The sequence below is a fragment of the Ochotona curzoniae genome, unplaced genomic scaffold (assembly GCF_017591425.1).
Source record: "Ochotona curzoniae isolate NIBS_2020 unplaced genomic scaffold, NIBS_Ocur_1.0 contig_3432, whole genome shotgun sequence".
In the NCBI taxonomy this organism is placed as follows: domain Eukaryota; kingdom Metazoa; phylum Chordata; class Mammalia; order Lagomorpha; family Ochotonidae; genus Ochotona; species Ochotona curzoniae.
The window spans coordinates 6668117-6696006 of record NW_024465859.1 but is presented as its reverse complement, the minus strand read 5'-3'; the positions used below and the strand labels follow the sequence as shown (position 1 = coordinate 6696006).

The 27890-nt window shown below is 36.5% G+C and overlaps 1 protein-coding gene across 3 annotated transcripts in view; it reads left to right on the top strand.

Annotated features, from left to right (window-relative positions):
* Positions 1 to 27890, top strand: part of KIF18A (kinesin family member 18A) — a 68666-nt gene that overhangs the window by 28519 nt on the left and 12257 nt on the right. For 2 of the 3 annotated variants that reach the window (XM_040980017.1, XM_040980015.1), the window contains 4 exons: positions 2124 to 2245; positions 5113 to 5348; positions 26376 to 26805; positions 27391 to 27495. In XM_040980017.1, coding sequence (XP_040835951.1) covers positions 2124 to 2245; positions 5113 to 5348; positions 26376 to 26805; positions 27391 to 27495 — 893 coding nt within the window. The remainder of the gene's footprint in view (positions 1 to 2123; positions 2246 to 5112; positions 5349 to 26375; positions 26806 to 27390; positions 27496 to 27890) is intronic. The other variant, XM_040980018.1, reaches the window with a different exon arrangement.

Sequence of the window (27890 nt, the reverse complement as noted above, 5' to 3'; positions counted from 1 at the left end):
ACCAGCAGTCGAAGCTACCTAGCCCAACCCCGTTCTCCCACTCACACAGGCATGACCCAGAAATGCCCTCCAGATTCCCCTTTCTGAACCACCCCATTTCAGCTCCCTCAATTATCTGTGAGAGTTGTGTCCTGATCTGTGAAATCCCCCAGAAGTCATTACACATCTGTCAGGCAAGCCCTGAATGACCTCTATTCCTGAATGTCCCCAAACCCCCTTTCATGGGCAGTCTGCAGTGTGCTACCGTGGACTGCCGGCTTCAAGGGCAAATGTGATTTTAAATGTGACCACCATTAGTAGTGTTAAATCTAAACAAAACCAATTTGAAAAAAGTATAAATGTATGTATAATTGAAAATATTGCATCTTAACTTGGCAAAATGGAGCTATATGGTTAGAATTGTACTCTGTACCACAAAATTACAATAATCTGTCTTCAATATCTTAACCAATTTCGGCTGTATTGTGCTGCTTGTAATAAGTATTAGATCTTTGTAGTTTGTTCCTGATGCAGTACTTCCTAAAAGTGATGTGTGTCATCTTTATGCTTTTTGTTTCTTGATTGTATTATTACTGTGTCATCTTTAGTTTCAGATGTATACCTAGGCCAATTTTATATCAGAAAGCCAACTTTTCATGAATTCCTAACAGTCTGTGTGTTGGCTAATATTATGTCATCCTGGTTATGTAAAAATGATTCTAGGAAGGTGCCAATTTTTTTTTTTTTTTTTACTGGCTAAGTTATTACCCTGAGCAGAACTGCAGTGCTTAATAAAGAAGGGGAAAGCAAATATGGGATAAGCAACTTCCATTTTCTAAGGTAACTAATTTTGATCCAAAAACCCTATATATTAGAGGAATTTCTTTTCAATTTTTTTCCAAAAAAGGGCAAGGTGGGTTTCAGTGTGAGTTGGCCCTTTAAATACATGCAGGATAATAATCCCCAAAGTTTATGTTAATAGTACGAACGTGTTAGGAATTTAATGTACTTACGGTGTTTAGAGGTGAGGCTTAAAGTGTTTAAGATTGGCTTAGATCTGGGCCCAGCGTGGTGGCCTAGCAGGTAAAGTCCTCACCTTGAACATGCCGGGATCCCATATGGGCTCCGATTCTAATCCTAGCAAGTCCACTTTCCCATCCAGGTCTCCCCACTTGTGGCCTGGGAAAGCAGTCGAACACAACCCAAAGCCTTGGGACCCTGCATCTTCATGGGAGACCTGGAGGAGGCTCCTGGCTTCTGGCTTTGGATCAGTTCAGCTCTGGCTATTTCAGGCATTTGGGGAGTGAACCAGTAGATAGAAGAGCTTTCTCTCTGTCTCTCTCTGTAAATCTGCCTTTCCAATAAAAATAAATCGTAAAAAAAAAAAAGCAAGCTAATAGTTCTCAGTTCTTTAGTCCTCGCACATTATGATTTACCCAGCATCTTCATGTCTTTCCATTTTTATATGTGATATGTCACCACTCATAGTCGTATAGTTTTCAGAATAAGTTCAAACTTTAAACTTTGTTTTCCAAGATGTCAAACTTGCTGCAGCTAATTATTGATTAATATAATTATACAGCTGAGTCATATGTCTGTAATAGAAGAAAAACTCAAGAAGATAACAGAACAAGATAATTTTAGTTCATATGTGAAAGGGCCTCTGTCCCAAAAAAAATGTGGATTGGGAGTATTGGAACCCACAAGACTTGTTCATTCTCTTGCCAACCACAAAGCTTATACTAAGAATGGATATAAACAAGATATTCTCATTATTAAATATATAAATAAATGACAGATTTATTGATCATTGATATGAAGGTATTGAACTCTAGGTAGGAAATTCATCTTTGAATACAATCGTCATGTATTTTCACAATATTAATACAAATTAGATTGATCAAGAAGTTCTTGTTGTAATAAAATTGCTTCAGAAATTCTACATGCAGTTTCTGAGGGAATTTCAAAAGCTATATTGCTTCTAAGTTATGCAAAACCACCTTTACTAAAACTTTTGTTTTTAAATATCATTTCATTGCTTAAAACTGTTAAAACTATTCATAGCAACATGAAGTAAATGTCATTAAAATTCAGTTGGATATTTTTAAAAGTCTCTGAAGTATATATTTGCTTTATTTTCCCAGGAACTCAGTAAAGAGTTTCATTGTCATCAGCTGGATCTCCAGAATAAAGATTTGAAAGCACAAATTAGACATATGATGGATCTAGCCTGTCTTCAGGAACAGCAGCACAGACAGACTGAAGAGTAAGTTCATGGATTTGCTATCATACACATTTTGACCATTTAGACCTAAAGTATCTGAAAACATAGCCCGGTTTTTCCTTTGGCAGAAAGGTGAGCTTTATCTGATATAAATACATAATTTCTAAGTATCAGAAAACATAGAGCTAGGAATTGGTGACACATTAGATAAAAGATGTGGTTCTTCCTGTCCTACTGTATCTTTTCTCTCTCTCGCACGCTCTTTTCTTTTCAAAAGAAACCTGTATATTTTTTATTGGAAAGCAGAGTACAGAGAGAAGGAGAGACAAAGAGGAAGATCTTTCTTTCATCTGCTGGTTCGCTCCCTAAGTGGCTGTAATAATCAGTGCTGAACCAATTCAGACCCAGGAGCCAGGAGCTTCTTCTGGGTCTCCCACACAGGTGCAGGGTCCCAAGGCTTTGGACCATCCTCTACTGCCTTCCCAGGCCACAGTCAAGGAGCTGGATGGAAAGTTGAGCATGTAATTTTCCAGTGCAGGCAAGGCAAGGATTTAGCCACTAGGCCACCTTGCTTGTCAACCCTCCCACCACCCCCCCTTTTGTTTTTAATGTTTAATCATCCGTTTGAAAGTCATAGGACATTGAAGAAAAATGCAGAGTGATCTATCACTAGTTTCCTCCCAGGATGGCCAGCACAGCCAGGGCCAGGCTGGATCTGCGGGCAAGGGGCTTTTTCCAGGTCTCCCTAATGAGTAGCAGTCCCAAACACTTGGACCATTTTCCACTGCTGGTTCCAGGTCGTTAGCAGGGAGCTAGAGCACCAACTAGTACCACATGGGTGCAAGTATCACAGGGGGCAGCTTCAAAAGCTACCTAACTGCTGGCACCCCGAACTAATTTTTCACAGTGCATCCTAGTATGAAAAGCATTTTATGTATTGTTTTTACTTAATATTTTCCATGTAATTCAAAATTACTAAAGTATTTGCATAATGAAGTCAGTCTATGCTTCTATTCTCTACTCATCCATTTCCCTTCTAGAAGTAATTTACTGTTAATACCAATTGAAATTTTAGCACGCAATTGTTAATTATCCCTGATTCAAAATGACTTTTGGTCTCATTAAAATGAAGTTACTAGATATCAGTTGCTGGGAATTTTATGTGAACTCTGCTATCTCTGCTAGGTCAGTAACATGCTAGCCATTTAATTTTAAAACGTATTAGTGAAAGGTAGCGTTAACCTTTGTAATCCCTAACCTTACTGTTCTTGTATGTAAAAATAGATTGAAATGTGTTCCACATAAAGGTTTTGCAAAGACTAAATGTTATAGAAGGTATAAGGCTTTGGGGCTGGGTTGGGAGGACACCAGAGGCAAGATTTCTAGATTTCTTCAGGCAGAGTCACACACAAGTCTGATACTAAGCAACACACTTTCATGTATCCAGGCAATGATGATAAAATCCTGCTCTGATTTTAAGTCAGAATCAAGACATTCGTACACCTGTCATTTCTCATTTCCATCCTTGCCCATAATTTTTCCCGAAACCCCTTTAAATTCCGTTCAGAATGCCATTGCTTCAGGTAACTTAACTTAAAAATTTTTGAGTTTGGATTTCTTTCTTTAGGGTAAGTGAATATGTCTATGTATGTGTATTATATGGCTAAATATTTAACTCAAGTAATCTGTTGTTATAACTAGTGACTTTTTACTTATTTCTGTTATTTATTTGGAAGACAAAGAAAGGGATTTCCTATCCACTGATGCACTCTGCAAATGACTGCAGCAGCTGGAGCTTGGCCAGCTAGAAGCCAGAGGGCAGGAGCTCCATCTGGTTTTTCCACATAGGTCCCCAGGACTCAGTACTTAATAATAACTGCTGCCTCCCCAATCAGGCATTAACACAGATGTTAGAATTGAGAGCAGAGCCACGACTCAGATCTAACCACCATGGTATGGGATATGGACAGCCCATGCAATGTTTTGCCTTCTTTGCCAAACAGCCCTGGAATATCAAGTTACCCTCACTTTAATTGATGTTTATGTTTGCCTGTTTAATTTGCAAGGCAGAGGTAGAAAACTCCATCTAGAATTGCTAGTTCACTCCTCTATTATCTGAAAAATTTGCCCAGAACCATATCTGGGAGGCTAGTTCAATCCACGTCTCCCATGTGAGTGGCTGGAATCCATTTACTTTGTTCATCACCTCTGCCTTCCAGAGTATATATTAGCAGAAAGTTCTAGTTACAACCAGAGCCAATTTCCAAACCAAGTGCTAGTCCAATGTAATATATATATATTTGTGGATTTCTTTTTGTTAGAAAGGCAGATCTACAAAGAGAAGGAGATACAGAGAGAAACATCTTCCACCCACTGATTCATTCCTTAAATGGCCGCAATGGCCAGAGCTGATCCCATTCAAAGCTGGGAGCCAGGAGCCTCTTCTGGGCCTCAGACTTGGGTATAAGATTCCAAGGCTTTAGGCCATCCTCTTCTGCCTTCCCAGGCCACAAGCAGATAGCTGGATGGGAAGAAGAACAGCCAGAACATGAACCAGTAGCCATATAGGATCCTGGCTGTTAAAGAAAGATTAGCTAATCAAGCCTAATCAAGCCTTTGCGCTGAGCCCCAGAATACATGTCTCTTAACCACTAGGATAAATGCCAAGTCCAGCAGCTTAGAGGAACACTTGAGTTTGTACTTTGTCCAAGACTAAGTAGAAGTGAAGTAAAGAATATCAGACTAGAGCCTGTTACTTCTAATTCCCATCCAGGATTGCTTTCTCTTATTTAATGTACTAAGAATATGTTTAGTGATTTGATTGAAACATTCTACAAGAAAACAGAAATGAAATTATTTTAATAATATGCAGATAATATTTATCACTCCTTTTCTCCCTTTGTATATAGAGTATTGAATGCTTTGCTTCCTGTCCTAAGAAAACAATATTCTACCTTAAAAGAAGCTGGTCTGTCAAATGCTGCCTTTGAGTCTGACTTCAAAGAAATTGAACATTTGGTGGAAAGGAAAAAAGTAGTGGTGTGGGCTGACCAAACTGCCGAGCATCCAAAACAAAATGACCTACCAGGGGTTTCTGTTCTTATGACGTTTCCGCAGCTTGGGCCAGTCCAGTCTATGCCTTGTTGTAAGTACAACTTTTACTTTATAAAATAAATACTAGCATTATTTCTGAAGACATCCTGACTGTATCATATATAGAAAAGTTGAATTTTTTTTTTTTACCAGCTTGACTATTTTGAGGAAACAGGAAAATTAACTTAAAAATCATTCTTTCACCAGTTTATTCCAAGGATGTTTAAACGCTTTGCTTCAGTGTCCTAAATAGCTGTAGTGATGAACCCATTTCTTGGAATTAGACTGCTTTCATGCTGGCAGATCATTTGATACCTCTCCATCCCTTTTCCCTCTGCCTCTCCCTATTCGTTAGACAATTTAATTGCAAAGTTAGTATAAATCAAGGCTAAAAAAAAAAAAATCAGACAGTATAAGAATACTCTCCTCAGTTCCTCCCATGGCCCCAATCTGATGCCTCATGTGAAAGATAAATGCTATTAATGTTTCAGTTTCCTTTCAGTGTTTGAGTGTGGTATATGTCTAACAATATATTGAACACAATCTTTTAGTTTTTTGGTGTATGAAGGATAATATTTATAGCTGCCATTCTGCAACTCTATTTTAGGTTGTTAAGGGCAATGTTATGGTACATACATGAGAAAGTATCTTCATGTGCTACAGTTAAGGATTCAGTGACTAGATACATAATGAACTTAATCACTTAATAATCAGTGTGTCTGAGAACAGGCCTGTGTATTCAAGCTTATGTGAAATAGGTTCCTTTACACTGAGTTTCTGAGTTAGAGGACAAAGAATACTATATTCCCTGAAAAATCTCCATGGACTAGACTAGCACCTAAAAACTAATGGCACATCATAGTAAAGAATACCAGAAATTCTCAAAGAACTTGACCATAGTTTTGGACCTTTTGCAAGAAAGTAATGTTGACCAAATTCATTCGCTTATTGAAGAGTACATCAAAGAGAGAGATCGATCTTTTATTCACTGCTTCACATACCAAATGACCACAAGCCAGAACTGTGCCACACCAAAGCCAGGCCCAGAACTCCATCCCTGCCTTCCAGGCACGTGGCTTATCATCCACAGCCTTCCTAAACGTAAGAGTAGGAAGCTGAATTGGAAGCAGAGAAACTGAACCAGCCCTACAGTATGGAATGCCAGCACACAGCACATTAACTTGCTGCACTAGAATACTAATCCCTCTGTCTAATATTCTTGAGTATCCGAAAGTTCTAGGAACATGTCAAAAAGTGCAGAAGCCTCGCACTACTAGTGTGGGAGAACGATACTTAGGAACAAAACTACAGTCTTTGCCTCTCCTTCAGGGAACTGTAAACAGCTCTTAGTGGAATCTGCTTCACCATTAACTCCCACCATTCATTTTATCCGTAGCACATGTGAATTACCGTAGGAAGCCTTGAGTTCCCGTTTCACCATCTTTTAAATAGAGGAAAAGCAGAACAAAGAAAACATATCCCACAAACAAGCCAGTGGAGAAAATAAGAATTGTGCTTGAAGCTAAATTGAGGAAAATACCTAAAAGCAGGGACTGTAATCAAAGAATAGCGATTCAAATACTGACCTTAAGATGATGTGAAGTTAGTTCAGGATATTTAGACATCTCATAGTTGGAGATATAATAAGCCTTGCCATGGTGATCTATATAATTAAGTAGATGGCACGGTTAAATTGATACTGAGACTGTAATAAAATATTTTTAGAGTAATAGATATATCAGATTCAAAGAAAATAAACCAAAAATGAATTTTATGGTATTAGAATTTATTTTAAATAACATTAAACATGGCCAAGCATGATGGCATTTCAGGCTAATTCTCAGCCTACAGTGCTGCCATTCCTTATGGGGACTGGTTCTAGTCCTGGCTGCCCAATTTCCAATTCAGCTCTGTGTTTATGGCTGCATCCATGTGGGAAACCCAGAAGAAGCTCCTGTATCCTGACTTGAGACCAGCCAACTCTGTCCTTTCTGGCTATTTGAGGAGTGACCCAGGAGATGAACGAGCTCTGTCTCATTGTCTTTCTATTTCTTTCTCTGTGTTTCTGTATTTCTGTGTTTCTGTGTTACTCTGACTTTGAAGAAAAATAATAAATATTCTAAAACTTTGCACATGATAAATACAGATATCAGATAATGAAAAAGACACAATTTAGTAAATAAGTATCTACCAATAAAATATGCAAACCAGTAATGTTAAGGATACTAAAAGCTAGTAAGAAATAGACTGATAGATTTCACTATTCTCTCTTTAAGAATGATAGTAATCTGATATATATACAAAGACACATATTCCAAAACACATATACTTACATGGCTTATATACATTTATTGTAAGTAACCATTATGTAATTCATTTTATCATTTTTCTAATCATTTTATCATTCTACTAATCTTCCTAAGTTTCTTTATTACTTATAGAACTATTCCACCTTTTCACTTTAATATTGGCCAAATATTTTCACACCTTATATCCAATTCTTGACTTTTAACCTTTTTTACAGGAATTTTTCACTTTTGTCCCTTGTAAACAGTACAAAGTTAAATTTAGTGTTCTGTTATACATTTTTTTCTTTATCTTTTAATTCAGTTATTCATTTACTGATTTTTATTGTTTAAATCTGTCATTTTGAAATTTACTTTCTCCTTGTCCTGGCTGTTTGAATGTCCTGTTTTTGTTAAGCATCTTACTATGACGTGAATTCCCCTAACCCCCGTGCTGTGAGCTTAGAAGCCATACATGATTATACAATTCTTTTTACTGAAGTAATTATTTGTACTTGCAACTTTTCAGATAATGCCTAAAGATAAAAAAAAATATTTAAAAGCTTTCTCAATTTGTGTATTATCTTTCCTTCTTTTGAAAATCCCCAACTGGCTTTTCTAATGGAACAATATCTGAACATAAAGATACACTGAACAGTTTTTGATGTGGAAAGATACCTGATGAGTTTATATTATAATTAAAGATGTTACAAATATGTGCACTATAAGTTATTTTGCCTTATCTATGTTTCAAATATACTTCCATCCCCCCTCACAACTTGTTGTCCCCATTTTATTATAATAGTGTATACTCCATCAGTAACACAAGTCCAATATTCTGCTATTTAAGTATATCATGGTATTGTAGATATAGACAAAGGTAGTATCAAGTATCCTATTTTCAGGGTATATTTAAGTTTCTTTTGCAAGTCCTACTTGATTTGGGAGGAGAGATGTACACTGCAATGTATCTTTATTTACCAATATGCTAGTTTCCATTATGCAGCTCATCCATGTGAATATATGTGTATACTTGTATATCTCTTTATAATGTATCTTGCATGAAGCTTGCCTTATATCAGAGAGTACATGTGATATTTGTCCTTTTGGTATTGGCTTATTTAACCATAATGGTCACCATTTGGAGCCATTTTGTTGCAAATGGCATAATTTCATTATTTTTAATGGCTGTTTAGTATTTCATGAAGTAGCTATTTCACAGGCTGTTGTTATAAATTTTACTTTGTTTTGGGGGGCATTTTTCTCTACAGTTTCTTTATCCATTCTTTTGATAGGCCTATGGATTGTTTGTATGTCTCCTGCTATCATGAATTGTGCTGCTGTAAACATAGGGTGGCAAGGCCCTTTCTCATATGCAGACTTCACTTTTGGGGGTGTATTCAGAGGGATGGAATAACTGAGTCATACAGTAGAGCAATTTTAAGTTCTTGTTGTTTTTAAGGAACTTTTTAATAATTCTAAAAATTCTGTTTCTAGCAGTTCCTCAGTGTCTTCTGCAGTTAATTCTGAAGTGGCCATTCTTTTGCTGCTTTTTTTTTTTTTTTTTTTTTAATTTCTTATTGGAAAATTGGATTTAAGGAGTGAAAGAGAGACAGAGAAAGATCCTTCATCTGCTGGTTTACTCCCCCAAATAGCCACTTTCACCAAAACTGAACGAATCCCAAGCCAGGAGTCGGGAATCTCTTCCAGGTCTCCCACACGGGTGCAGGGTCCCAATTCCCCAGGCCACACAGGGAGCTGGAAGGGAGCAAAAGCAGCAGGGATACGAACCAGTGCCCATATGGGATCGCAGGCATGCAAAGTGAGGCCGTTAGCCATTAGACTACCACTCTCGGCATCTTTCACTGCTTTGCAAAGGAGGTGTCAGAAACCTTATTCATTGTATCTGTGCCTCTTGCTTTGCTTTTATTCATTGGAACTCCAATTAGCCAAATTTCCTGTAGCTGATTTTTAAGCCATGTCTTCCACAGATCTTAAAGTCCACTTTAATTATATGGTTCAATACCTCATTATCTGTTGGCCATCACTTAATCCACTCCTTCCAGCAAGTTTCAGAACTGCGGTTCCATGCTAAGCTACTGCCACAGCCCCCACTGCCAGGGCTGTCGGGTTGCCACTCTGTGCCCCCTGTTATCTCATGTTGTGGCTTCACCATTGTCTGTTTAGCCTTTCTTTTACTCCTGGCTCCAGCAATACAAAGGAATAGGGAGACAACCAGCTGTGTCTTTAAACTGGATCACAGGGCTATCAATGGAACCCTTTGCACAGATTTTTTTTTTTTTTCTTTTCATCTTTTTGATGGATCCTGCTGGCAGTTTTTTTCTAGGGGCAACCCAGTCCTGTTTAGGTGGAACCATAGGATGCCAAGTTGGTATTATTTTCCCAGTGGCACCAGTGCAATGCATCCAGCTGATAGTGAGTTTGAGTTTATCTAATGCCTTCACTGCATCTGCTGACCATTATTTCTTTAAATATTGCTTTTGCCGCTTCCGTTACTTCCTCTAACTCTGCAACTCTAAAAAGGGTGGAGGTGTCTACACAGTACCTTTCATTCTCTTGCTTTTCTTGATGTTTTTCTTTTTTGTTTAAGATTTTTCCCATTTTTTCTATTTCATCTTTTAGATTTGTAAGCAAGCTCTTAAATCCACCAGGTCCTTAAATTTCAATTCTTGTATTTCAGTGTAGTATTTCCATTTGATCTTATTTTTTAGATATCCATATCTTTGTAAAACTCTACTGAAAAAAAAAGATGTAATTATTTATAGTTTGCAGTATCTATTATCTGTATGTATTTTTTTTTAAGATTTTGTATGTATTGTTTTAAGGCTTTTATTTTTATTGGAAAGTCGAATACAAGGGAGGAGTAAAGACACTCCCCAAGCAATGGCTAGAGCCAAACCAATCCAATCAAGAGCCAGGAAGCTCCTCTGGATCCCCCACGCAGGCATAGGGTCCCAGTGCCCAGGGCGGACCTCTACTGCCCTGCCAGGCCACAAGCAGGGAGCTGGATAGGAAGTGGGGCCACTAGCATGCAAACTGGAAGCCATGCGGGATCCCGGCACGTGCAAGGTGAACACTTAGGCTGCCAGGCTACCATGCCTGGCCCTTGAAGTGTTTGCTAAGCTGTGAAAATGCTTTGTCACTTCTAATGATAACTTCCTTGATTTACCTTGGCTTTTTATAAACTTGTGAAGACATTAGCAATCCAGTATCAGAATAATCCTATTTCAGTATCTGAAATAATTTGAAGCCAAATCTTAGAGGGCCTGGCTACTTCTCATTTGCCCTTAAGCATGTAGCTATTTAGGATTTGGTTCAATGTGAAGAGGTTGCCAAGGTCCCAAATTTTTGACCACTATTTTATTATAAGCTCTCAATAATATTAAGCATTTATGATACTGATCTAACATCAGCAAGCAACATCAAAGAAAAATTGGCTAAAATTGCAGGGATTACATTCCTTTGCCTTCAACTTCCTCTTTATACCTATAATTCATCTTGGTCTTGTTAGCAATCCAGTGCCTTTCAAGCACATGTTTCTTATATTTTGTCACTATTTTTACTTACCTTTAGAAAAGAGTTTGGTCTGAATTATGCACACCTTTATTAGTAGCAGAAGTTCTCTATATTATATATTCACATAAAGATGATAGGAAAATTGAACTGACTTAAGTTATCTTCCATTTTGGTATGCACATTTATATATTCTTTTAAACGTATGTATTATATTCCTTTACTTTAAAGAATTGTCACCGTTAGACCTAACCTAATTGCAGTCTTTCAAACAAACCTTGAAATGTTTTACAGCTGCCCTCATACCTTTTGGGTCCTTTTTCTTTATAATACTTTCAAGATGTTGGAGAGGAAGTAGGATTAAATCACAAAAATTGAGAAATACTGACCTCTTGCTATTTAATGATCTTTAACCCTTATTTAAGAATCCGTATTTCACATAAGGTGTTATTAAGTACACTAGTTAGTGATGAAGCGCTTATTTGGCTCTGTACTCCTTTTTATAGTTTTTTAAAAGAAAGGCTGTTGAAGCTATATAATGTTTTATAAATATGTATTTTTCCAAATGTAGGTGGGTTTTCTGTTGTTTTGCTCTTGGTTGTTTACTGTTTCGTTCAAATGATTTCAGAAATTCACTGCTTAGTATTTCTTATTTCATAAATTAGGAGTGTTGTCATGATATCAAAGAATAGAATTGGTGAATTAAGTGAGTCATTTGTAACAAGTGTTTGTTGTTTTTAGCCTTGGAATTTTGGAGTAGTTCATAAAAGAAAGGATGAAGCAGTATCTAAATAACTATTATACCAATTATCCTATTAATGATAGTGTAAAATTTTAGAAAATTTTAAAATAAAATTGAGATGATTCAACTTTGGAAACTTGGCCACACATGAATCAATTTTGTCTCTTCTAAACTTATGTATGTGTTAACAATTTTTGTTTCTACCCTCATAAGCAAGAAATAACAACTTATTGTGAACTTTAGAAAGTACTAAACACACTAGAATTTATATTTTTAAAATGCCTTGGAGATCTTTAAAAATGTTTACTATTTAAACATATTATTTAAAATGCAATCAGACTTTGGAGCATGTGATTGAGATGAACCATGATCAGTTTAGCCTGTCCTATTTTTGACCTGTCAGTTCATATTAATAAGATGTTTTAACCATTAATTTTGTCTAATAAAATTAGGTTTCATTAATGAAATGCTATTAATGAAACTAATAACTGTTTAATAAAGCTTTATTACTACTAATATTTCACTAAGCAAATGTGAAGAATGATCTTGGCGTCTGGGTCTTATAACCCTGATCATAAACTGATGGTATTTCTTAAACTATATCCAGATATTTCCAGGTTTATAATATGTATGTTAATTCCCCTCCATCATGATTATAAGCCTTTTAAACTTCATCATGAATGTAAAAAGTAAGCTCCTTTCTCCTTTAGCTTTTTTTTTTTTTTTTTTAGGATTATTTTTATTCCAAAGGCAGAGTTGTAGTAAGAGAGAGAGAGAGAGAAATCTTCTCCTCAGTGGTTTACTCCCGAGAAGGCTGCAGTGACCAGTGCTAGGCTGAAGCGAGGACCCAAGAGTTGCTTAATAGTCTCTCACTTGCGTGGGGAGGATGAACAACTTGGGCCACATCTGCTGCTTTCCCAGGCCATCAGCTGGGAACTGGATCATAAACAGAGCAGGCAACTCAAACCAGCATTCATTCATGAGACGCTGGCATTGCAGGTGTAGGCTTAACATGCAGTGTCAAAGCGCCACATCCAATCCTTTAACTTTACCAACTTTCTGTGTTTAAATATTTTCGATTATTATTTTTAGTGAATTAATTACAAGCCCATGATGCATGTACAAAAAAATGGTAAAATAGTACACAAAATGAGTCCCATATCCCATCACCTATCTTAGTTTTGATAATTATTAGCCCATCTTTAGTCTCAATAATCCCATCTCTTTTCTGGTGCCCTGGCAACTCTACTGGATTGGTTTGAAATAAATGACAAGCAGCATATAATTTCTCCTATGCACAAACTTTCCTACCTTCAGTGGTCCTTGCCTTCTAATGTTGAAAGACAATAAATATAAGTAAATTTAGCAGAATCTTATAAGGTGATACATTCTATATGGGAAAATAAGTAAAATGAATTCACATGTAAGGGCAGATAGAGGTGGCTGTGCTATTTTAAATAGCAGAGTCAGGATAGGTCTCACTGATAAAACTTGGAGGAGGATAAAACAGTGGGTATCTGGGAAAGAATGTTTTGCAGACAGTAAGAACGAACAGTGCAAAATCTCTAACATAGAAATTTGTCTGCCATAACTCTAAGAATGGCCGGGTGGGGGGGAAGAATGGTATGATTGGTACAAAGGAAAAGGGAAGAAAAGTAGATACTGACAAGCTTGTAAAAGGAGAAGCAAGGCAGATTAGCAGAGCTTTGTAGTTTATTATAGGAACTTAGTCTTTGAATGAGATGGAGCTGAGACATGATCTAGTGGAGAACTAAAATATCTCAGCCCTATTTTAAGTAGGACTCTGGCTGCTGTTTTGAGAATAGATTGTAGTATGGCAAGGATTGAAACATTAAGAGGATACTTCAATAACACAAGAAAAAATGGTGGTAGCTCGGTCAGGGTCTGTAGTAAAGCTGGAGAGAGGTAATCAGATTCCAGTGAAGGTACAGCCAGCAGGATTTCCTGAGAGATTGGATGTGGAATAAGACAGAAAAGTCTGTGACAGTTCAAGAGTGTAGCCTGCTTCACAAAGAGTGGGTTGACCTGATGGAAGGTTTATAAGATAGCATGGTAGAAAATGAAAAGTTCAATTTGCGACATTAAATTTGTATAAGATAAATTAAGTAGAGACATTATGTAGACAATTAAGGCTCTGCAATTTGACAGAAGTTTAAACAGAAGTACTAATTTCAGGAGTTTTTAACATTTAGATGATATTTAAAGCCATAAAACTAGATAAAGTGACCATTAAAGCTCTATTTTATACATGATATAATTATATTTTTCTAACTCTCACCCTTTAAGATTGCTTTAGGTGTCCTGTTTTAATATTGAAGTTTTAAATTTTTTATTCAATAAATATTTTTTTCACTAAAATTTTTAATCAGTGCTTTGAAAGCCCTTTCCACCATAGGTTTTAACTATTTGCCCTCTTATTCCCCTTCCTTTATTTCAGCTTGGGATGACAGCTACCACTATGTCTTTATTCTCTCCAAGGAATCTATTACATGTAAAACTTTCACAGTTTTGTATATAGTATATTGACAACTCATTCTTAGCACACCTTTGTTTTACATGTAGTAAGTGTAGGTAATGTATAAAATTTACACATTTAATATCATGTATTAGAATATATGCATCTGTAATTACAATTGCAAAGTCACATAATTATAAGTATATACTCTTTGCATACATACTTCTGTATAAAAATAATAAGCAATAAGTGAAACTTCCACATGTTTGTGCTAGGAATAGTAGATGTTTCAATACTTGTTATGATGTTTATTTTTTATAAATCACAACACTAGTTCCTGTTTGGTAGTTATTGCTTTTAAAATGTTTTTGTGATACCTTAGGAAATAATGTTAGAATAATTTTTAATAGTTCCAAGGAAATAATATTCTTTCAAAAATTGTGTCTGGAGGCACACATTTAGCTTACTGGCTAAAGCATCAAGTGATGCATCATTTCCCATGTCTGAGTACCTGTGTTCAGTTCCTGCAGCAACTCCAGACTCAAATTCCCTGCTGATAGAGACCACAGGGGCAGTAGTAATGCCTGGAGAATTGGGATTAAGCTCCCTTCTTAGGGCTTGACTCTACCCAAGCGCGGGCATTAGGAAGATGAGAAGGTCGGTAGGGGAATGTACTCATGATTGCTCTGTCTCTGGAAACTTACATTCAGTAATATTTCTGTTTCCAACCTTTCTAGATTTTAAATTATGTGCCCCAGTGCTTGGTTTCATCTTAAAACAGAATGAAAGATACTGATAAAATCACTTTCTTATATAAATATCCTTATTAAAAATAGCAGTTCCCACTTAAATTTCTCCAGAAATTACTTGTAAAAAGGAAATTTCTTGTTTAAGAAAATTCATTAATTATTTGTAGAACAAATGAAAAACAACCAGAAAAAAATGTTTATAAAACTAGTCTTCCCCATGTTTCCCACTAAACAATGGACGATGTGCTTGTAGCCTTAAATACTTTTTATATGACTCCTAAGCACTATGTAGATAAAACAGTGTTCAGTTATTCATCCATAATATCAAGTATTCCTATAATTTAAGGGACTATTTGTGTTGCTCATTTAAATATCTGAATACTGAAAAAAACAAGGCTGGGAGGAAAACATTGCATCTTTTTCCCAGAGACGAAATTTAAAAATTATGATTTATTTATTACTCAAAATGCTCGAAACTAATTTAAGAGACTTTAATTTTTAATACATGGAAAAATAATCTTTTAAAATTCTGTGTATGGCTGAGAATAGCCACTTATTTTTGATAAATATTTTATAAAAATATTTATTAGTTCGATTAATTTAGGGGGACTTTTAAGTAGTTGAAATGTGTTCCGTTGTACCGTTTGTAACTATAATTCTGTGAGTCATGAGGCTATTAAATGATTTATGATTAGTAGTTATTTTGTCAACCATTTGTAGCCTAGAAATGTTTATTGAAATGCATCTATTAATACTTTACCTCATTTTATAACTTTGCCATCTAATTTTGATTTAGCATAGTTTGCCCAAATACTTTCTCACATATGTATTAACAGGAGTGCTATCAAAAGAATCCTCATTTTGTACTGAGCCTAAAATTGGATCTAAACCCACTCATCAATGCCTCCCTTTCATTAGCCCTACTTTGCAGCCTGTGACTCGTGTTTGCTAAATATTGCATTCTGCTTTTTACACCAACATATTGCTCTGTAGATCTATTAATGTTTGCAGTCTTAAGCTCTTGATAAATTAGTTCCTCTGGGTAAAATCACTCTGAAGACATGATATGGCACATCAAATGATGACCCCGGAAAACATGTCCACTTATAAGAGAGGGATTTTAAAGAAACTATTTGAAATATTTCAGTTAAGAAAATATATACACCCATGTAAGTAACTCACATGAGTTACCAGTTAGTAGTTGTGTTTCAGAGATTTATTGAAAACAAAAAAGATTGTTTCTTAATGCAAGCTATTTTAAAATATTTTGAGAGAATATAATTTAAAAAAAAAACTAATTATAACGGCATCTAAACTAGTTTTCGTTTCTGTTCTCTCCCTGTCACAGTGCCACCAAAGTCCTCTTTCAAGGGTGAGTGCAGACCTCCAGGTAGAACCTTGAGAGGCTTTCCAGTTTAGTGTCACCTCCTGCAGCATGTACCTGCTACCGCACCCTTCATAAACCTGTTTTCTGTTTCTCGCATGTGCAGTTTCAAGTTCTCTAAAATTCCAGTGCCACCGCTCTCCCTCAGTCCCCCATCCTATCCTGTTAAACACCTCATGTATTGAGACTTTTAGTTCAGACACTGTTTTCTTTGTGGGTTATCTGTGTTGGACCTGCACATATTGGCATTTTGGGGGCTTGCTTTTTTTTTTTCTTTCATTAAACTAATTTCACTATTGTTCTAATCATTACACTTCAACTTTCCTACCTCAGTAAGCTGTCATTGATACAATCTTTTTTGAGAACTCATTTTTATTTCTGCTCACATTACAGATGTTTTTTGTTTGCTGTTATGTTAGCATATAGTTTTCCTTCAGTTTGAGAAAATAACTCAAACCAAAAATTTTGGTTTATTAACAAATTTATTTCTGTCTTAATCACCTATGCCATTTTTAAGCACAAATATGTTATAATTTTTTAAGTTATATTTGAAAATTTCAGAGCAGGGGAATGATGGTGATCTCTTGTTTGCTGATTCACCCTCCAAATGCCTGTAACAGCCAGGACTGAACTAAGCCAAAGCCAGGAGCTCACACCAGGGCTCCCACTGGGGAAGGAATAATCAAAGGACTTGAGGTATCATCCGCTGCCCCATCGGGCATGACCAGGAAGCTGGAATTGGGAGTAGGGCCAAGAGTAAAACTCAACACTCTCCAAGAGCCAGTGCAAGCATTCTAACTATTGTGTTAACCACCATACCAAACACCTGCCCCTGGTGTTTACTTCTTAAAAAACCAAACAATAAGATCTGTTGAAAATAAAAGTTGATGAGCCCATCATGGTGGCTCAGAGGCTAAATCCTTGCCTTACATTCCCTTTATGCCCAGTATCCCATATGGGTACAGGTTTCTGTCCCTGATGATCCACTTGCCATCCAAATCCCTGCTTCTGGCCAGGGTTGACATTAGAGGATGGCCCAAAGCCTTGGGACCCTGCATCTACCAGGGAGACTCAGAAGAAGCTCCAGGATCCTTGCTTCAGCCTTGGTCAGCTCTGGCCATCGTGGACACTTGGGGAGTGAACCAATAGATGGAAGATCTTTCTATCTCCCCTCTGTAAATCTGCCTTTCCAATAAAAATATAAATCTTTAAAATTTTTTTAAATGAAAGTTGATAACCATCTTTTTCTCCACTAAACCATGTTAGAGATACATAGGATAACAAATGAGCAGTTACCTAGAAGTATATAGGTGATGATGATGATGACAGAATTATAGGGCATCTACAGTTTCAGCTTCCATACAAAGACATTTGAATTATTCTATTTTCACTTCCAATCTGTATTTTCAGAGACTACCTTAGATGTATAGTTCTCAGAATTGCAGCTTGAAAGAACTGGATTTTTATTGGCTTCTTTTCCCACTCAATATATTGCCATTTTGTTAGAAGTTTATGGAAGTAGGTGTTACTATATTATATGTGATTTGTAAAAAGTCATTTTACAAATTATGTTATATTTATGTTTTTTTCATGTTTTTATGCATTTGATGTTTCTTATATGCTGGCTTTGTTTCTGCCTGTGTCTTGCTTTGTCAGGATTGAGATTATGCTCTACATAAAATCTGAAAATCGCTTAACATTTCCCACATTATCATATAATAGACATGATTTTAATTAACAGCGTGGCAGCTATATAAATTTTTTTTTTTTTTGGCTATTACTCAATGCTTTAATTCTCCCTGCAGCCTGCAGTCAGTGCTCACTTTACATAGAGATAAACTTGACATCTTGACTGTCAGATCTGAATTTATAAGACAGCTCTGCCATCCTTTTGTAATTTCATGGGGTTTTCTGTTCTCTCATTATAAATATCTTCCAGATATAAGAATCAAAGTAGAAAATGTATCCCTTTAGAGATCCAAAAACCCAGGTAGTGTGGAAAAGGAGCCAGAACCACAACCAGTGTCAGCTGGACTTTGCCTCTTTGTCCAAGAGCATCTCATTTTTCTGTAGTTAGCCATCGTGTATGGGAACAAGACCCACAGGGTTGGGCACCACCTTATATTTACTTTTCATTTGTGTACTGATATAGGGTAATAATATTCCAGCATGCATATGATACTCTCCACATTACCTATATTAGTTCGTGCTTTCTGTTTTTATCATATAGTCATTACAAAGGAAATCTAAATGCTTCTACTCTAAAGCTAACTTTGATATTCCTTACAACATGAGTATTTCTTGAATGAGATCTGCAGGAGGAAGCCAACTACGATGACTCCTGTAGCGAGAATTTCTTAACATTCAATGCTTTTCTAACTGCCTCTGCTGTCAAAAATGAGATTTTGTTATGCATATTCTTTTGTCACATTTATTCATTACATGATTGTATTTTACATTTTCACATTTCGCTATAAATAATCTAAAATGAATTTCCAGGGCAAACATTTAGCGTAACAGTTAAGGTATTACCTGGGATGTCTGTAGAAGGCCTGGGGTCAGACGTAGGCTCCACTTCCACTTTCAACTTTCTGCTTATGGATTCCCTGGAAAACAGCAGCTGACAGCTGGCTTCATTGTGGTCCATCTTCAGCTATTGAAGATATTTAGAGAGTGAACATGTTAACGAAAGATTTCTGTCTCGCTTCACTCTTCTGCTCTCTATCTCTAAAATAAATTAAAATTTGAATAATAAAATATGTTGACTTTTTTAACAAAGATTACTTATTTTTTCGGAAAGTCAGACATACATAGAGGAGGAGAGGCAGAGAAAAAGATACTCCTTCCAGTGACTGACTCCACAAGTGGCCGCCATGGCTGGAGCTGAGCCGATCTGAAGCCTGGATCCTAGAGCCTCTTTTGAGTCTCTCATCCATAGCTGCAGTGTCCAAAGGCATTGGGCTGTTCTGGACTGCTTTCCCAGGCCACAAGCAGTGAACTGGATGGGAAGCTGGGCTGCCGGAATTAGTACCAGCACCACATGGAAGCCCAGGATATGCAAGGCAAAGACTTCAGCTGCTGAGCTACCATGCTGGGCCCAATACATTGACTTTTTTTCAAAGAATATAATGCAATAGTGATGTAAAGAATGAGAGTGGGACAGTTAGTTTTTCCATCTGAAATAAGTATGTGTGTGTGTGTAACTAAGATAAGTTTTTGTTTTCTTGTTTTGAAGTATATAAATGAATTTGCAGAAAAAGTAGGGTGCTTGCCCTGCAAAAAGATGCTTTTCTACTTCATTCTGCTAACTAAAATCTTATCTTCCCAGTTGTTCTCTGTAGAACTTCCTAGGAGATGAAGTTTGTTTTCCATACTTTTATCTGCTACTCTTACCATCCTTATCCTACCCTCCTTTATCCTACAACAGCACCTATCTCTGAACAAAAATGCCTCATCTTCAAACCCCACGTTGTTTCCGCTGCCTGGCTTGAGTCCAAGAGGATTCGAACTAGGGAGGGAAAGAAACAGATTCCAGTATTCCTGGAATTATTCAGTCCATAAAACTTAACAACTTGTTCCTTTTATTGTTATATTTTCAAACTCACTAGAATTTAATTACACTTTCTTTCTTGTGGTTGAATTGAGTAATTCATTATTGCCCTTGAGTCCACTCTGTTCACTACCTCACGTCTGTATTCCATTTTTCTGCTTTTTTTTCCAGTTCATTTGTCATCATCTTTATTTAATTTGCTATCATTTGCCTTCCCCTTTCAAAAATGTACCGTCATAAAATCAGAAGGCAACTTACTTCTTGGAATTTCCAAGACAGCAGCCTGCCAGAAATAAATATTGAGTAAGCAGATAGGAAATTTTTTTTAATGTAAGTACCAGAGCTGATTAAAACTTTGTTTTCTTTAAATAAAGCAACTTTCACAGTGACATTTTTGTTTAGTGTCTTAGATATGAATTTCAACAGATTATATTCATTTATATCCCATGGGTTGTAACTTTCAGGGCAATAGAAATGCAGTAAATGCACAGTGTATTGAATAATTTAAGTGGCAAAAATATTATCTAGAAATATTAAAAATATTTGGAAGCCACAAAGTTTTGACACAGTATGTATTATATGTATTTAGGCAGTGCCCTGGGTTGGTTCCATACATAGGCCCTGGAAAAAAGACTTGTCTCCCAAATGATTGCCAATTTTTTCTGTCCCAGTTTGTGGGAACTTAGGATAATATACTTTTAACTTCTTGTCCCTTCCAGTGCAGGACCCAGATTGCTAGTGTTTTCCATTGACTCTTCATCCTTTAGGGTCCATTGTTCTGACAGCCTGAAACTACATGATTTGCTTCTTATTTTATAGGACATTTCAAAAGGAATTATAATTTACCTGCAGGTCCTATAATACGTCTACTATGTGAGCCCAGGAATTGTGAGATTTTGTTAGACAGTGTTTTACCAAACTGAATTATGGAAAATTGTACCACTACCCCAAGCCTGCTCTGCTGGAAAGTTACTGTATACCCTTTGCCTCTAATGGAAAAATACAGCAAATCTTCATAGACATAAACCTAGCATATTCAGTAGTTCTCACAACTTACAAATCCCACAGTGTCCATAACCAACCATCTCCAGTTGCCATACCCAATTAAAATATGCTGTCACCTAATTTAGCTAAACGTAAATAATAATTATTATATTTGTAGACTTTAAGAATCATGTTGAAAGTGAAGTGTTCATTTTTTATTGTGTTCTTTCAGTTGTAATTAATAAAACATCATTGACCTTTATGTATATAGAGATAGTTGATTGACTACTGAATTTTTATTTGCGCCTTTGAATCTCACTTTGGCCATGATTATCTCCTGAACCTTTTGTAGCAACAAGTCAGCTTAAGTAATGTTCAATTACTGTCTACTTTCTGTCCTCTTATATTTTTAATCTGAATTTAATATGTGCATCTGTAATATGTTCTTCCAGACCTGGGGAATCAACTGTATGTAAATCCATGCTTACTGTTACCTTTCCATATTTCTTCTTCAGTTTATCACATTTTTCCAAACAAGCAGAATTACCACTAACAGTGTATCTTTGTGACATTGTTATTTCTTTCAGTGAAAATCTGTTAGTGTGATCATACCAGATTTGATATTGGCTAAGTGTTAGAGTATCCGTGAGAACTGGGAACTATTTCTCTCATGTCTTTTGTGGAAAACTTCATTTTCATATTCTTTATTAACAGTGGTGGAAATTGGTCCACTACATGGGAGTTTGCCTAATTGCCTCTCCACATATTTTTGCCCTTTAAATGTGTGTAAGAAAAATAGTGCTTTCAAAGTCCTTAACTCTTGAGGTTTCGAGTTCTATTATATTCTAAATTTTAGATTGATGTTATAAAATCAGCACTTGTGGATAATAACACATTTTCATGCCTATTTTAATGTATCTTTTATTTATGTTTGCAGTTTACCATCATCCTTGGTAAACTAAGTATCTGATGAACCAGACATAAGACACTGTTTTTGAGTGTTTTGTTTTGGAGTAAATTATGAGGGTGTTGTGCTATTGGAAAGTAAAAAACAACTTTCTCTTTGAAAGTTGTAAAGTTAACACTCACAGCATGTTTGTAGTCGTAGAGCCTTTCTTTGAACCTTGAATGTTTTTGTCATCTAATCCTACTTAAATTCCCTGTCAACCAACGAGTTGTATCTTCCTTGTTCTAGTGGGCATTAATGTCCACACTGCTTAAATGAGTTACCCAAGGTCACTCAATGAGTCGTTGATGGAATCAGAAATAGAATCCAAGTCTCCTGACTCTCAATTCAGTTCTCTATCCTTGATAGTTTTCTATCCTCTATACCTCTGCTGCCTCTCATGGGAAAAGAAGTTAATCTTCTAGCTATTAATAGCCACCAAATTGGTGGTAGCAGCACAGTGGAGAAAAGTAACTGTCTTTACACTGTAGCATTAGTATAAAAATATCTGGTAATGGAAAATTTGACAAATGTCATGTTAAAGAGAGTGGAAAATTATTTTAAGATCTGGATCTCATTTATCTATTTCTCAGAAAAGTAAAATTTCTTAGTAGAACAGGAATCCTATTTTTTTCTTCCTGTTTTTAAATTGTATTTCCTAGAGGGTAATTGTCAACCTATCCATAGCAAAGTCTGTTGTCAACTAACGTAATAGGAATAATTCATACACTGCTAGTGATTGCTATAAGTGTATTTTTACCTTATTTGAAAGTTTAGATTGCTTTGTTGAAGTATGGAACATTCAGCCTTTAACTGTTTTCAGTGTTAAGTTATTCCTGTGTAAAAAGGGAAATATAGCATCCCTTGGAAATTTTGCTGTATGATTTAAAAAAGCAAGCAGAAATCCACATCATAGTTTCCTCTGTGCCGTACTGCAGGCTCCAAGGAGTTCACCAGAGTAGGAGAAAAATGCAAGAGAGCTCACAAAAATTAATCAAATACATCATTACATATGTACTAAATTCATTATTTTAAGCATGTTAAAAAAAGATGTTAAATATTTAAGCAATTCATGCTTACACTCTAATTTTTACAAATATGTCTTTTGATTTTGTGCTCAAAATTACTAAAAATGTTTCTAGATTATGTGTTTCTGTGTGAAAGTTGATTAGAAAGCAAAGCACTGCTGTTAGGCAGATTTGTTTAATAAGTGGAGGGGGCCTGGCGTGGTGGCACAGTGGTTAAGGTCCTCGCCTTGCACGCCCGGGATCCCATATGGGTGCCGGTTCTAATCCCGGCAGCCCCGCTTCCCTTCCAGCTCCCCGCCTGTGGCCCGGGAAAGCAGTCGAGGACGGCCCAAAGCTTTGGGACCCTGCCACCCGCGTGGGAGACCCGAAAGAGGCTCCTGGCTTCGGATTGGCATGGCGTCAGCCGTTGCGCTCGCTTGGGGAGTTAATTATCGGACGGAAGATCTTCCTCTCTGTCTCTCCTCTCTATATATCTGCCTTTCCAATAAAAAATAATAATAATAATAATAATAATTATAATAATAAATCTTTAAAAAAAATAAGTGGAGGACAAGATTAACACAGGTGATAAAATGGAGGATGTGATTTTTTTTTAAAGATTTATTTTTTGGGGGGGGGGCAGTCAGATATACAGAGAGGAGTAGAAACAGAGAGGAAGATCTTCTGTCGAGAGAGGAAGATCTTCTGTCTGATAATTCACTCCCCAAAAGTGACTGAAGTGGCTGGAATTGCACCGATCTGAAGCCAGGTGCCTGGAGCCTCTTCCAGGTCTGCCATGTGGATGCAGGAGGCCATGGCTTTGGGCCGTCCTCAGCTGCTTTCCAGGCCACAAGCAGGGAGCTGGATGGGAAGTGGGACCACCGGGATTAGAACCAGTGCCCATATGAGATCCTGGCATGTGCAAGGAGGACTTTAGCCACTTGGCTACCATCCTGGGCCCAAGGAAGTAATTATTATTATTATTTTTTGAGGATGTAATCTCTAAATCGAAGTTAGATAAGTCTGTTAAGAACTGTCAGCTTGGTTGATTTCTTGACATCTGAGACATTTGCTTTGCAGTGATGATGGCTGAAGTACTCTGATCTCTTTAAATTAGATTCATTTTTTATTAAATCTAATAATAATCTATACCATATATGTGTATACGTATGTATTAACAAATCAATCAGATGTAATACTTTACTGCTAATATATGACATCGTAACATATCTAAATTATTTCATTAACCTGAAGTTTTTATTGTTAATCACTCATTTTGTTCGTTTATATTACTAGACTTCCATTCAGTTAAAGGTTGAGCATCTCTAATGTAAAAGATTCAAAACCTTAAATGCCCCTGATTAAAAATTTTTTAAATTCCATACCATGAAACTTTAATTCACAAAATGATTTAGAATGTTGTGTAAAAATTATTTTTCAGTCAATTTATATAAGTTATAGGTGGGTCACATGAATTTCATCTATGTTTGAGTCACATTCCCTATATACCTTGTTATTTGGAATGGTACTTCAAAAAGTATTTCATCAGAAATAAACTAGGAAGCTTGCATTGCTTAAGTCAGCATCCCATTTTGACTCCAATTTGAGACCTGACTTCCCCATTTCTGATCCTGCACCTTGCTGATGCTACTGGGAAAGCAATGGATAATGACCTAACTATCTGGGCTCCCACTGCTCATTTGGTTGATGTGGATGCGGTTCCGGGCTCCTGGCTTCAGTCTGTCCCCACTTCAACTGTTGCATCCGTTTGGGAAGTGAACTAGCAGGAAGATGAATGACCTCGTTTCCTCTCTGTCTCCCTTTCCTTCCCTTGCTCTTTCCCTGTAACCTGCCATACCAAAAAAAAGGGGGGTGGGTGGAAAATAGTAGGAAGAAACAGGAACAGAACAGAGAAGGAGAAAAGTGAAGTTAATTTATTGTGATGCAGAAAAAATGTTTAAATAGTGGTGTACCATTATATTCAACAATCCAAAAATGTGTAAAAATCTGAAAGAATTCTTGGTCCAAACAGTTCTGATATAAAATTTTTACCATGTTATATTAACAGGAGGTCACATGCACAGAATGGGGGGTGGGGGCAGAGTGGAGCAGCGGTCAGGAAGAGGCTCATATCCCAACCCTAGATACTCCCAGATTCCCACCAAGGACTATCAGTACGGCACCAAGGACTACATCACAACTGACAAAGAGACCATGGGGAACTGGAATGCCTTTGGAGGCCGAGAACTCGGAGGACATCCCTCCCCGCTTTTGGACCTACTACACGGGGTGGAAGAAGCCCAACTCCTTCCTCATAGGATCCAAGGTCATCAGAACAACAGCCAGGAACCCTGAGCGGTCCTCAGAATCAGAACAGTAAACTTCCTTCGGGACAAGGGAGAGCAGCTTTCTGTGGTCCTTACTTAGTTCCAACTCTGGGTCGCCACCCTCTGCAATGACCATCAGGGTCACTCCAGAGCACTCCCCCCCCCCCAAACACACACATACCCACAGACACACACACATTGGAATAGATAAGCAGAGAACAACAAGGAAAGATTGGTCAGCATGGACTCACACATACCTTACTAGGTAGAACGCAAAGAACAAGTACTCCTCACCACGGTATGAAAGATTTCTCTGCATACCCCTCCTAAAACTGTTTTGCACCTCACTTGTGAAAATGTCATTGAAATAGTCACAGGATGTTGTTAAGAACTTACATGTAATTTTAACATTGTTTACTCAACACTATGTCAATTAATTCCATAACATTATATATTGTTGCTGATGGGGCTTTTAATTGATTGGGATTTTACTCTTTTGGCCCTACCTTCAGACCAGAGAAGGTCTCCCCAAGAAGTCGTTGAACTTATATGGACAATAAGATGCTGGGCTCTATGCTTGGTGTATGCTTACAATGAAGCAATCTCAACTGAACTTGAACTGTGGTTACACAACAAGGTGGAGGAATCCACCATGGACGAGGGTTAGGGGAGGGGTGGGGGCAATCCCAGTACCTATAGAACTATGTCTCATAATACAATGTAATCAATAGAGAAAAAAAAATGAAATTAGAAGTTTCTTCTGAATTTTGTTAGAATTAGAAATTTGCTTTTGTAATTTCTACAGTCTAAATATTATATATATTATCTAATATACCAAGATAGCCATCTGTATTACTATTTGATGTTGACAGTTTACTATTTTCTCTTTTAAAATATCCTTATATATAATGAATTTGTTATCATCATTTACACTTCTTAGCTTACCTTTCTTTTAAAAAAAATTCAGTATTTTGGGCAAAAAACGTACTTTATTATTAGTTTTTTTTTTTTTTTTTAAGAAAAGATCATTAAACTAATGGAACCATTGGAAATTTGAGCAATATTATTAATAATCTCTTTAATTTTATTGAACAGGCACATCTTCAAGTGATTCTAGCCTGCTTAAAATTGTGCCACAAAAAAGAACTCGTAGAAGACTAATATCTTCTCCCACAGAAGTGAAACATACTGAAAAGATTACGCTGTCTGAAAGTATGCATCTCAATGACTCTCTCAGCCAAGAACTTCAGCCCATTGTATATACTCCAGAAGACTCTAGAAAACCTTTACAAAATCCATCTCCAGTAGCTTCACATACTATGGATTTTCAGGACATGAGCTCAAATGGAAACAGTGGTAATTCTCTAAAAGTGCTATCTGAAGTAGATACCACTCTTAATAGAGGAGGGGAATGTGAGGAGATTTTGGACTCTACATTTACCATAGATGAAGACACCAGGAACTCGAGGAGTAAATTACCTGAACAAGAATCTCGACCAAACAACAGAAAAAATGCTTTACAAAGGTAGAGAATGCGGGTATTTTCCAATTTTTTTTAATATAATCTTCAAACTAATTTTCTTTCTCTTTAGCTCCATTTGAGGACTATTTTAAAGATTTCATAGGTTTTCTTGATTGCAAGCTTGTTTTAAAATGTCAAAGTGAATTTGATATTTGTCACTTGACCCTCATTAAGCCAGTAAGGTCCTTAAAGTATATTTCTTTTCCAAAATTTGATAACCTGTCATCAAATGATTGCCGTGTCTGTCCTTATTAATATCTTCACCCGAAGAAATTTCATTTCTATTAATGTGTGTCAAGCCTCAGCTTTCTTGGTCATGTGTCTAAAGTATGGTTTGATTATATGTCATCTGCAGAAACATCTTTCTCACTTCATTTACGTAATTACACCCAATGTAAATATGGAAGGAAAAATACTTTCACTTTTCTGTGTGGTCAAAAGGTAGAAGCTTCCTTATAGTAACTAACTGTGAAGAAAAAAAAGTCCTGGTTAAGCCGCAAACTTTTATAGCATATCTGTTCAAAAAGATCTGTACTCTTCCTTTTTTCTCTATAGTATAAATCAAACTAACTCTTTTTCAATATGCAGACTCAACCCCTCCTTCTCAACTAAGCATTCTTTGCCTGTACCAAGCATGGTGCCATCCTACATGGCAATGACTGCTGCTGCCAAAAGGAAACGGAAATTAACAAGGTATGATTAAACAGAAACAAGTTCAACAGTTACACTGATATAATCACTATGCCTCAAATAGCCCTTTTGTTCCTTGTAATTAGATATATTTTAACAATCCTATGATAAATTTCTCTGAATGCAATATTGAATTTATGTTATTGAAGGAAGATCTTCAAAAAGCCCAGGTAGTTCACTTGATATTTATGTAAGCATTCCATATTTCAGATTACTGAAAATATATTGAGGTTTCTGGATTGTAGAAATGTCACTTAATTTTAGCTTTTTTTTTTCTGTTTGGTTATTTTTCTTTTTAAACATCACTAAATTTCTTTCATCTGAGAATAATATTATTTTGGTGAATTTTTATGTGTGTGTAAAGTAGTACAAGTAAGGAAACTTCTATTTCTGGCTCT